Here is a 12,142-nt window from a genome sequence, read left to right on the forward strand (position 1 = left end):
TACAGGGACATCACCCCACAAAAAGTTATTTAGATAGCTTGCAGAATAAAAGGATCAATATTTTAAATTTATGTTAAAAGTTTAAAAAAATTAAAAAGGTTGAAAGATTTTATATCTATATATCCTTGAGTCAATATGGGTATGGAGGTTCTATCAATGGAAGCTTTCTAAAAATGTCCAATCTCTATTTTCTAGGTTCTTCATTGTATAGAAAAACTTCCACTGGATAGAAGATCTTCAGAATTATACTCTTTATACCAGAAGAAACACAAAGAGAGAAAAGAATTATTGTGTAGCAGTTCTTTTCTCTTCCTTTCCTGGTTATGTTAGAGTGAGTGAAAGCTAAAATGTCAGTAACATCTTGAATGCACTTGCTTTTGTTCACTACACATTTTATATCCCATATTCTAGCTAGTAGTCCTTGAAGGTCCCAGGAGGTGTGCCTTCTTTTCCACAATGCCTGACATGTGAAATCCCAGAAGTGAGATTAGCTCCATCCCTCTCAACATTCTGTAACTCTTTCAAGACCTGGCTATGTTATCAGGCTTCGGAGTCCTAAGGGACCTGGGAGATTTTGCTATGGCTCCCTGACTGTGGTAAATATCACTCTCTCCTGACTTATATGCATTTTTATAATTATTTTATCATTGTAACTGCTTTTATGTAGGCATTGGTTTTTTAAAATTTAGCGCTGTACACCGCCCAGCGCCATTTTCATGTAAGGTTGACGGGTATACAAATATGATAAATAAATAAAGCAATGGTACATCTGTGTTTACTTTGCATTACTTTTAAAGAAACCCCCAAAGTCTCTCAATACTGTTCATATAATTCATGTTGATAAGATGGGAGCTATTTTTGCAGACTTTTATGAATCAGAACATAAACACCATTTGAGAGCTTCTAAAGATTACAACACTGATTCTCCTTCTGTTATTGAAGTTTTTCTTCAACTATTGTTAAAACCAAAAGTGTGGTCAAACTGAAAGTGAAAAAGCAGCCTCAAGTTACTCTTGACCCCTTATCACGACATGGGCATAACTGTGAGAGATGGTGCCTACAGAGGAGGAACTGTGTATGAGGGGCTATAGTGAAATGACAGGTTTCTCAGGAAGGAGGAAGCACTTCCCAGAAAGAGGAGGAGACAAGATAGCCCAAGACAGCCCATCCCAGTGGTGAATAGGAGACAGGAAAAGAGTAAAGCTAGCCACTCCCTAGCATCTTCCAGAGCATATGTATATGCTGGGAGAACTAAGGTGTTCTGACCCAGCTCCCCAAACACGACAAATCCTCTGTAGTTAAATTAATGATTCCTTTATTAGGAGACCCAGCAGCCCCAGCAAAAAGATTCTTTCTTACCATGGGATAGCAAGTCTGTCCAGCAGGGAGATGAATAGTTGTTTGCCACATCTATTCATCTCCGCCCTGTTAAGTTTGAGCAATGAGAGGCTGAACCAGAGCATGAGTGCAACAGTACTTTATTTTACAAATAAAGGGCTGACCGTGCTTGCCAAGCCTAGAACTGGCTCGCAGCAATCAGCAGCCAGTTGGACCCCGCAGCCTGCTTTTATATCTGGCTGCTGGGGAGAACTGACCAATGGGAATGGGGAATAACGCCCACACAAAGTGAGTGGACCTGAGTGAGAACTCCTTGAGTCCTCAGGACATAACACCCTTCCCCCAGATGCGAACACGCATAGTCCTTGAGGTAGCTGGGGTTTGTGTTGGCGCCGGAGCGGCGCAACTCGGGAACATTGTCTGACTGTTCGGTATCAGTCTGTGATGGTTGAGCTGGCATAGTGTCGCCAACACTCTCTCTGGACTGGGCATCCTCGGAAACCACCGGGTTGGTTTCTGAGTCAAACTCTCGTGGGTTGGATCCGGTTGATCAACTCTCTGGGCGCTGTTGTCCGGGTTTGGGCTGACCGGAACGACGCTGGCGCAGACTGGTCACTGGGTGCGATGTGGCTGGGTGGCGGATGGGATGGTTCCCCTTCGACTGGAGACTCTGGATTCTTGTTTGCGAGGTTGCTGAGGTGCCTTCTGAGTTGGTCTATGTGTCTCCTCCAGACGCGACCATCCTCCAGCCTGACTCTATATGATCTCGGCCCGGTGACGGCGATGACCTCGCCCGGAATCCAAAGTGGGTCCCCAGCGAAATTCCTTGCGAATATCGGCTCCTGTAACATAAAATGTCTAACCCCGAAGTGGAAGCGAGGGGAGAGTCAGGGCAGTATTGTGGGTGCAGTCTATCTAATACAGTCCTCAGGCGCCGGCCCATCAGAAGTTCCGCTGGGGACTTATTGGTGACTGCACAGGGGTTGAGTGCTGGCTCATCAGGAACCGTGAGAGTTTGTGGTGCCAGTCATCTCTGCCAAACCTAGCGAGGGCCTCTTTGGTGGTCCTGACGGCCCTTTCAGCCAACCCATTACCGCAGGGTGAAATGGGGCTGTGAAAATGTGGCGAATGCCTAGGTTGGCTGCAAAACGGCTGAATTCTACTGATGCGAACTGTGGGCCATTATCGGAGACCAAGGAGTCGGGTAGTCCATGGGTAACTAACAGGCGCGTTAACACGTTGGTGATTGCTAGTGTGGTGGTCGTGGATAGCTGCGCCACGCCTATCCACTTGGAATAAGCGTCCACGACCACTAGGAACATCTTTCCATGCACGGGCCGGCCAGATCGATATGGATTCTAGACCAGGGGGCGCTGGCGCTCCCATCTGGTAGGGGTGGCGATGGGGGAGCAGGACGGGATTCCTGGCAAATGCTGCAGGAACTTACCCAATTGACAATGTCCTCGTCTAGACCCGGCCACCACACGTAGCTGCGTGCCAACGCCTTCATTCTCACAATGCCGGGGTGTCCCTCGTGCAACGCCTCCAGGACTCGGGTACGCAGCGAGGTCGGAATGATCACCGAGTGCCCCACAGTAGACAACCCTGCAAACTGGACAGCTCCTGCATGCAAGTCTTAAAGGGTGCGAATTTGTTATCAACATTGCCTCCCGGCCACCCCCTCCTCACCCAGTCGAGCACCTGGGCGACGTTTGGTCTGCCTTGGTTTTGGCGGCGATGTCAAGGGCGGTGATGGGCAGGTCCAACTGGGTGATTTCAAAAATGGCATTGACAGGAGCTGGGTCTTCAGCCGGAGCGGGTAAGGGGCAGCGACTGAGTGCGTCAGCGTGGGATAGAGTTTTGCCTGGGCGGTGGATAAGTTTGTATGAGTAGGCCGCTAGGAAAAGCGTCCACCTTGTCATCCGAGGGAGAGGACTTGAGGTGTCTGTTTGTCGCCGGCCAGTAGGCCCAGGAGGGGCTTATGGTCGGTGACCAGTTCAAGAAGTGGCCAAAAGGAATTCGTGAAACTTTTTCACAGCTGCAACAGCTGCTAGGGCTTCCTTGTCTATTTGGCTGTATTTCGCTCCGTGGCCGAGAGCGTCCTGGAGAAAAAGGCGATGGGGGCCTCGGCGCCATTGGCGAGTCGGTGACTAAGGACCGCCCCAATTCCAAAAGGGGATGCGTCTGCTGCCAGTACTAAAGGAAGGTTGGGGTCGAATTGGATGAGCACTGCCTCTGACGTAAGTAGTGATTTGACGGCGTTAAACGCCTGGTCTTCTTTGTGCCCCCAGTGCCACGGTGACTTTTTGTCTAGTAATCTGTGTAGGGGTTCGGCTACTGAGGCTTTATGGGGCAAAAGGATGCATAAAAGTTTAGGAGTCCCAAAGAAAGCTTGTAGCTCCGTTTTGGAGGTCGGTGTGGGAGCTTCGTGGATCGCCCTGACCTTGGACTCCAGGGGTGAATGCCAGAGCGTCAATTTTATAACCCAGAAAGTCCACCTGTCTAGTGGCAATGGCGCATTTTTCTTTTTTTTAACTTGAGGCCATGCTGTCTGAACCTCTCTAACACTGCTCGCACTCTCTGGAAGAGTTGGGGTCTGTCCCTGGCCGAGACCAAGATGTCGTCAAGTAGGGTACTACACCAGGAGGCCCTGTAAAATCCGCTCCATGAGGGATTGAAAAATACCCGGGCAACACTTACGCCAAATTGGAGACGCTTGCATCGGAAGGCACCCCTGTGGAGTGACGATGGTCTGAAGTTCCGCTGTTTGGTTATCAACAGGGAACTGTTGATATGCTTGAGACATGTCCAATTTAGCAAAAATACTGCCCGTTCGAATGTGTGCAATAAGTGCTGAATGACGGGCACGGGATAGGCGCTAACTTGTAAATATTTATTGATTGTTGTCTTGTAGTCCGAGCAAATTCTCAGGCTACCATCTTTTTTGAGGGTGTGACAATGGGCGTCTCCCACTTGGCGAAATCTGTTGGCTCAATGACCCCTTGTTTTAGTAGTTTATCCAATTCAGCGTCTAGTTTTGGTCGAATAGCAAATGGAACTCTACGTGGTTTTAATCTGATTGGGACTGCCTGGGGTCAATGGTGAGCGAGATGGGGGTTCCATTATAACACCCCAGCTCCTCGCTGAACACATCTACGTAGTCAGCGAATAAGGAGTCAGTGTCTGAGGTTGAGACAGCATGGACTCCTGTTAACCCTAGGCCGAGGTGGGGAAATCAATCGAGCCCCAATAAGGTGGGTAGATTGCCGTTAACTACCACTAGAGGTAGGTGGCCTTTAAAAGCTCTAAAACTGACAAAGAACTTGCCTCTGCCGATCACGGAATGGCCTTCCCTGGTAGTCCTTCAGACCGAACTGGCATCTCTGAAGCCGGGTAGTAGATAGGCTGGGGTGGAGTCTCTTGAGGGTGTTCCACGAGATTATTGAGAGCGCTGACCCTGTGTCAACCTCCATGTGTACGGTTTACCTTCTAGGGTAACGGAGAGAGAAATTTTACTAACAGAGTGGCAAATCGCCTGGCAAGGCGGTGCGTGCGACAGTTTAATACTTGCCTCTGTGGTCCCGAGTGCGAGGACGGGGTCTTTGTGCAGCGCTTTGGGGGCTTGGCAGACTCTCGCAATGTGCCCCCTCTTATGGCAGTTGTTGCAAACGGCTCCTTTAAACTTGCAGGTGGCCCTTTGATGTGATCCCCACAGGCTAGGCACAGGGTGATGTGCTTGGGTGGACCGGTGTATTCTTGTTTGGCCCCTACCTGCGACCGTCTGTCATTGGTGAGGCGATGGACATCGTTCTCATCGTTGTGGCCTTCCTCCGCTTCCACCTCTTCGGAATGGACTGGGAACGCTGCTAGCTTGGCGCTTGGGCCCTGAATTTCGGTGGCTGAGTTCGTTGCTAGCTCGGCTGCTAGGGCCTCCTCTACCGCTGCGCGAGGTTGAGGTCTTTTTAGCTAGCAGTCGCCTCTGTAGGTTGAGATCCTTGACCCCACAAACCAATTGATCGAGGAGCATGTCCTCCAGGTATGTTCCAAACCCGCAGTGCAGGGCTGCTGTTCTGAGGGTGGCCATATATTGGTTGATGGTTTCCTTACTTGATTGCTTCCTCATTCGAACGTGAACCTCCTGGCGATTTGTGAAGGCCTGGGAGCGTAGTGGTTTGTGAGGATCTCAAGCAACTCCGGACCACGGAACGCGTTTTTAATTCTCTCGGCGCCACGAGTGCTGCAGCGGTATCGTAACGGTGGCTCCGCAGTAGATTAGGAAATAGGATTTTTCCGATGCTCTCCCGCATCCGACAGGCCGACCGCATCGATGTAATGATTGAAAGCGGTTCTTATACGATTCCCACTTCTCTTCGTCTGGTTTAAACGCCGGAATACTGGATTGGAACTCATGGTGCTGGAACGGCTGGGCTACCTGCGGGAGAAATCTCTCTGGGACTACGAACGCTCGTGAGTTATTAGTGATATCAGCTCTGGAGAGGTTTTTTTGCTACCCTCTCTTTCTCTCTCTCTGGGTTACCACGTTGGCTGCTAGCCGTTGGAGGTGTCTTGATTCGCGCCAAAAAAAGTGGGCGTTAGTGACTCTCTACAGCGCTGTGCTGTGATTCCTACTGGCTCGAAATTCAAATGACACCCGTTTGAATTTCGCGCCAAATGCAGAGCGGCTGCGGCTCGCAGCGCTTCACTTTCCCCGTAGCGAGGCTAACAAGCGGCTACAGACGCTTCTAACTATTTGACTCAGACCGCTTTCTCTGGCTGCGGATCTGCGTTTGCTCTTTTTGATCGCTCGTTTCGCTAGCTGACCGCTCTCTCTGGCTGCGGATCAGCGTTTCCCTTGTTGCCAGCCGATCGCTCTCTCTGGGCTGTAGATCGGTGGCTAGTGACTCAGCGGTTGCAAGGTGCTTCTGGTAGCCATCCCATCCTCGTCGCCAGTGTTAAGTTTGAGCAATGAGAGGCTGAACCAGAGCATGAGTGCAACAGTACTTTATTTTACAAATAAAGGGCTGACCGTGCTTGCCAAGCCTGGAACTGGCTCGCAGCAATCAGCAGCCAGTTGGACCCCGCAGCCTGCTTTTATATCTGGCTGCTGGGGAGAACTGACCAATGGGAATGGGGGAATAACGCCCACACAAAGTGAGTGGACCTGAGTGAGAACTCCTTGAGTCCTCAGGACATAACACGCCCCCTGCCTTTTATTCCCAGAGCTAGGCTGTGGCTTCGCTAGCGGTGGTGGCTCTTCCATCCCAAGGATCGGTCTACAGATTTCCACTGCTCTCCTCTCCTCTGCCTTCTGCAGATCCATGCGTCAGGCACTGGACCCAGCTGTTCCTCCTCTTCCTTATCAGCCACCTCCAGACCTGGGGGCTATTGACTCTCCGTCTGAGGGTTGATGGATAGCCCAGGCTCCGCCTCTGTCTCTCTCTCTCTGACAGCTCCATTTCCTCTTCCCCCTTGGAGCTCTCAGGTTACCTTGATACTGACTCTCTCCCTCATCTGATTTGGATGTTGGAGGGGTCAATGGCTGACAGGCCACAACATAAAGGTTTAGATTCTGATTGTTGGGTGGAAGCAAATACAGGTAGACCTCAACTTACAACCACAGTAAATTTATATGGTTAAGTGATAATTTTTTAAAGTGAGCTTTACCTCATTTTACGAGTTTTATTGTCACATTTGTTAAGTGAATCACTGCCGTTGCTAAATCAGTAACATGGTTGTTAAATGAATCTGGCTTCCCCATTGACTTTGCTTGTTGGAAGGTTGCAAAAGGTGAACACTGCAACTGTCATAAATGTGAAACAGTTGCCAAGCATCTGAATGTTGATCATGTGATCATGAGGAGGCTTCAATGGTCATAACTGTGAAAAATTGTCATAAGTCTCCTTTTTCAGTGCTGTTGTAACTTTAAATAGTCACCAAAAGAACTATTGCAAGTTGAGGACTACTTGTAAACCACTGGCTAAATTGTTCCACCTTGTTCTTCTTGGACTTAGCTTGACAATAAGTATTTTCCTGACAACAGAGTATAAGTGATTTATAGCTGCCTTCTTTTAGATTGGCTTTCAATTCTCCACTTTGGCTTACAACTCTGATTCTTTGAAGGTGTCCCATCCAATATCCCAAGACACCTTCCAGAGCCAGCCAGGCATTGTTATCTGCTGGTACCATAACTAGATTACACCTTCACAAATAAGAAATAGGTCAAGGAGCGGCATGTGTCCAGTCTATTTAAAACAAATCCGAAAAGAGGTAAACAAGCTACTGTAGTAACTAAAATACAAAAGCACATTTCATATGATATTCACTGCAAATGATTTTGCTTCTATAATATTTAAATAATTAAAATTCTGGAACTAAGTGGAGATCGAGCTGCAACGTTGTTTCTAGGATATTACTTCCTCATTATTTATTTTCCTGAAAACAATGAATAAGGCTAACTTTTCAGTGCAAAAGTGAAGAACTGCACTTATAATCTGCCTGGGCACTGGGATAAATTTTGATTATGGACAACATTCAATGAGGATAACTCAAGTCTGAATCCAAAAATATTTCTAAGTCATAAGCAGACCTGGTTAAAAACATGGAGGGAAGGGGTGTAGAATGACGTACATGTAAATGGCACCTCGGGAAATACACAACTATAATGAAGGACACTCACACATGTGGTTATTTGTGCCTTGAACTGATCTTTGCTTCAGCATATGCTCCCTCATTCCAAATCTTCCACAGCATTTAAAAGAGCAAAAGAGAACCTTCTTTGTCATGTATTACTCAATGCTGTATTTTCTCAAAAATTAAGTTAGCTTTCTTTCTGTTACCAGTTTCTGTTCCTCTACAGATTTAAAACATTTCATGTCATGCATATCAAACTTTTCTCTCCTTTGTAAACCACTTTTATCCTGTTTCTCTAACAATATGGCCTCCCCCAATAGGAAGTCCCAGCATGTTTTAGAGGCATGAAATGAAATTAAGCCCCTCCCCCCAAATTAAGGCCTATATTAAAACATGCGAAATGGGGGGAATGGTGGGGGGGCTTGCCATTAGGAAGTAATTTTGTTGCACACCTGGATATGGTGCTGCCTGCGTTGACCCCAATACGAAGTGCCCCACCAACGCCGAGGTCAACATCCAAGCCATCGCCGCCCGCCTGCCCGAAGATGCAAGGGGGGGGGGGAATTATGTCATCCCACGAAAATGGCCTAGCCATTTTTGGGGGGCTCAAAAAAAAATAAGACCCGGCCTTATTATATGAGAAACACGGTAGTTCCTTGAATGTGGTGTCTTCTCTTGGATTGACTCATATTCTTTTTGGGTAGGATTTGTTTTGCTTTCTGTATTATTGTCACTCTTACTGTGAAGTGTTTGTGCGATTCATTTATTGCTTCAATTTTAATTGTTTGGTGCTTAAGAGAATTTATTGTGTGGATTCAGATCCATCAATCAAAGCTGGTGTGCTAGTGGGTTAAAATATCAATAATAGGAATCTGAAAAACAGTGAAGCAGTGAAAGAGTTGAAATGAATTGTTTGAATACATTATGAGTAGCAAACCATTTTAAAAAAGGAGTGCTAATACCGTATAAAGAGCAGCTTGTCTCCCACTCAGCCTATTATCTCATTATGCAGCTTTTCAGCAGCCCAATGGTTTACTCACTTTGTGTCAAACGCAATTAGTTAGAAACCAGTTTAGCATTTTAAATGGATACCACTTTTACCCTTTCCCTATACTTTTTTTTTGCACGATTAGGTGTATATAAAAATCGTGTTCCTTAATATCAGAATCACTCAAAACTTTCAAAAGAAACTTGTGTAGTTGATGTTTAACTTCCCGCTCAGCCTATTAACCCCATTTTTTTCAGTGTCCAATAAAATATAATGTACTGAAAGGGAAAACATTCTTTTTAATATATGGACACATAAATACCAGGCAGGGTTTTGATTGCCCCATTGAAGGTGTCATCTTGACTTTGGCATCGCTGTTTGAATTTGTGTGTCTTGATGGCTCTATTCCTTCCCTACCCTCTAGGCAGAAAGGATAAGCTTAGAGCTACAGGTCAGATAACACACTGTTTTAATTCTTTAACTGACACCTTTAGGGCCAAAAAAAAAAAGGTTGACAACACGTCTTATCCATTTCATTATAAAATAATCCATGTAACTGCTAAACAAATTAACAGGAAACAAGTGGGAGAAAAGAGCTCAAGGGCATCTTCTGGTGTGTATGGCATAAAACATAGATAATAAAAAGCCAGTTAATAAAAGCTTTAGAAAGTCATACTAATGTATTTTTCTCAGGAAAAAGTCACCACAGTCTAAAGTATTTACTCATTTGTAAGAGTGGAGTAAACAACAATAGAGAGTTCTCATCATCCTTCTCATCCAAAAAATATTTCAGGCCTTACTTGTGTAGATACATTCATCAAAGACTATTCAATCTTCAAGTACCAATCACTTGGCTCTTTACTGTTTCTGGCACTTCCTAGAAGTCATCTAACACTTCTAAACTCATTCACTTTTTGCAACACTGGTGATCCTGACTTTGTTCATAGTTTCAGAATACTGTAATGAGTAGCCTATAGCCTTTCAGATTTTCTAAAAATCATTGTTCAAAGAGCCACAAGTATCCTAATTCCTGATTAAAAACAAGGGGGAAATCTATATTCTTACGAAATCAAATATGTAGCATATTAAGATTAAACCGTTTTTGTTGCATTTGGGCAAAAACGTTCAGTTCTTTTGAATCTTGGAAAGAAAAAAATATTCGGCACCACTGAAAATGTTTCTCTATTTTTTTGCCCAAATAGTGGACTCTGGTTATAGTCTGTAGATATTCTCAATCACTCAGGTAATGGTTGTCCCAAAGGTGCTTTTTCAGGAGGCAACTGGACTTTTTTAGTTTTTTCTTTTGAAGACTTTTAGCTATACAATTTGGGATGAGCACCTTTTGAATGGTGTGGGAGGAAAAAAAATTGCAGACTACAGGAACTAGAAGCACTACTCAAGTGACCTTGAGGACACAAATAAGCTTCCAAGTGCTTCTCCAACCCTCTAAAAGGATGCAAATGACCAGCTGTCTGCAATGAATATAAATCTTTCTATTCCCCACTATCCCATCAGACCAGTGGTGGGATTCAAATTTTTTTACTACCAGTTCTGTGGGTGTGGCTTGGTGGGCGTGGCTTGTGGTGTGGTAGGAAAAGGATACTGTAAAATCTCTAATCCCATTCCACCCCTAGGGGAAGGTTACTGCAAAATCCCATTCGCTCCCCACCCCACTAACCTGCTTTCCAGCTCTGTTCTCTTGTGCAGGGCAACAAAAAAAAGACCCAGCTGATCAGCTGGGCCTCAGGAGGCAGAGAATAGATGGGGGCCAGGCCAGTCAGAGGTGGTATTTGCCAGTTCTCTGAACTACTCAAAATTTCTGCTACCGGTTCTCCAGAACTGGTCAGAACCTGCTGAATACCACCTCTGCATCAGAGCTGAAGAAACTTCTTGAATGAGAAGCTAAATGTCTTCAAAAGAAAAAAATGAGAAAGTCCAGTTGCTTCCTGAGAAGGCACCTTTGAGGCTCTGGTTATAGTTCAGACAAGACTAGATCCAGATATTTAAGGTCCCAAGGAAATAAAACAAATTAGAATCCAGAGGGAAGTTGCCCGGCTTTCACTAGAAATGAAGGCATTAATTTAAAAAAAGATGATTTTTGCAGACTGAGCAGTTCATCCAATAAAGATTCAAATGGAAGCTTTGTCAGTTATCATGTTTTAAGTATAAAGGTATCAAATTGGTAAAACAAATGGCATGTGCAGTGATTATTCTGTTTAACTTACTTCACTTAGATATTTTCATAGTTATCATTCATATTATGTTCCTGTAAGAAAACACAGCTTTTACCTGTTGAAAACACGCTTGCACAAGATTTTCAGGAAATAAGTTTCGAATAAGATCCAAGAAAGCATCAAGACTGGATACTTCGTCATTCTTCTTTCCTTCTCCCAGCTGCTTCTTGAGTTTTGGATTGCCAGGATGAATAGCTAACACCAAGATCACTCCCAGGATAGCAGCAATGATTGTTGTGGACATGTAATATACCATAGCTCTCGTCCCTAATCGACCACTGGCCTTAGCATCCAGTCCAGACAGCCCTGTAACCAGAATTGAATTGGGAAGAATTCAAACACAAATGTTATCTTCTTGATTATTGAGAATCTGAATAATGACCAAGCATGCTTCTCATGATTAGCATTTTGCAAATACGTATACCCTCTTGCTGTTGCATTTTGGACATTTTTCACTGGTCTGTATACTTCACAATCTAATATAATAGTATATATTTTCTTTATTTTTCCTATATATAACTTTGATACAGAAAGTCACAGATAACAGTTTCCATAGAAAAATATCATGGATAAATATGTATAATAGTTCATTTTAAATACCTGTAAATCTCTAAGCCAGTGGTGGCTAACCTTTTTGGGTTCCTATGCTGAAAATTGCGAGCACGCCACCATGCCTGCACTCGCGTGCCAGACCCAGAATGCAATGCCCACACCCTCTGTGCATGGGCGCGCAATGCCCACCTTACCTCCTTACCTGCACTGCACCTCACAGCTGATTTTTCAGCTGGTTTGAGGCCTTTTTCCACCTCAAAGAGGCTTGGAAAAAACGTCTACAAGGCTTCTCAGGCCGAATTATAAGCCTGTTTTGTCACTTCCGGTATTACAGGAAGTGGCGAAATGGGCCTATAATTTGGCCTGAGAATGCTTGCAGAGGCTTTTTCCAAGCCTCTGG

General features: G+C 45.3%; 1 protein-coding gene across 4 annotated transcripts in view; it reads right to left on the reverse strand.

Annotated features, from left to right (window-relative positions):
• SLC1A2 (solute carrier family 1 member 2) overlaps nucleotides 1-12,142 on the reverse strand; it is an 83,921-nt gene that overhangs the window by 19,183 nt on the left and 52,596 nt on the right. For all 4 annotated transcript variants that reach the window (XM_087921377.1, XM_087921378.1, XM_087921379.1 and 1 more), the window contains exon 4: nucleotides 11,246-11,496. In XM_087921377.1, the coding sequence (XP_087777503.1) occupies nucleotides 11,246-11,496 (251 nt within the window). The remainder of the gene's footprint in view (nucleotides 1-11,245; nucleotides 11,497-12,142) is intronic.

This window comes from Pseudonaja textilis, chromosome 1 (genome assembly GCF_049901715.1).
Source record: "Pseudonaja textilis isolate UNSWEBS1 chromosome 1, rPseTex1.2, whole genome shotgun sequence".
Lineage (NCBI taxonomy): Eukaryota > Metazoa > Chordata > Lepidosauria > Squamata > Elapidae > Pseudonaja > Pseudonaja textilis.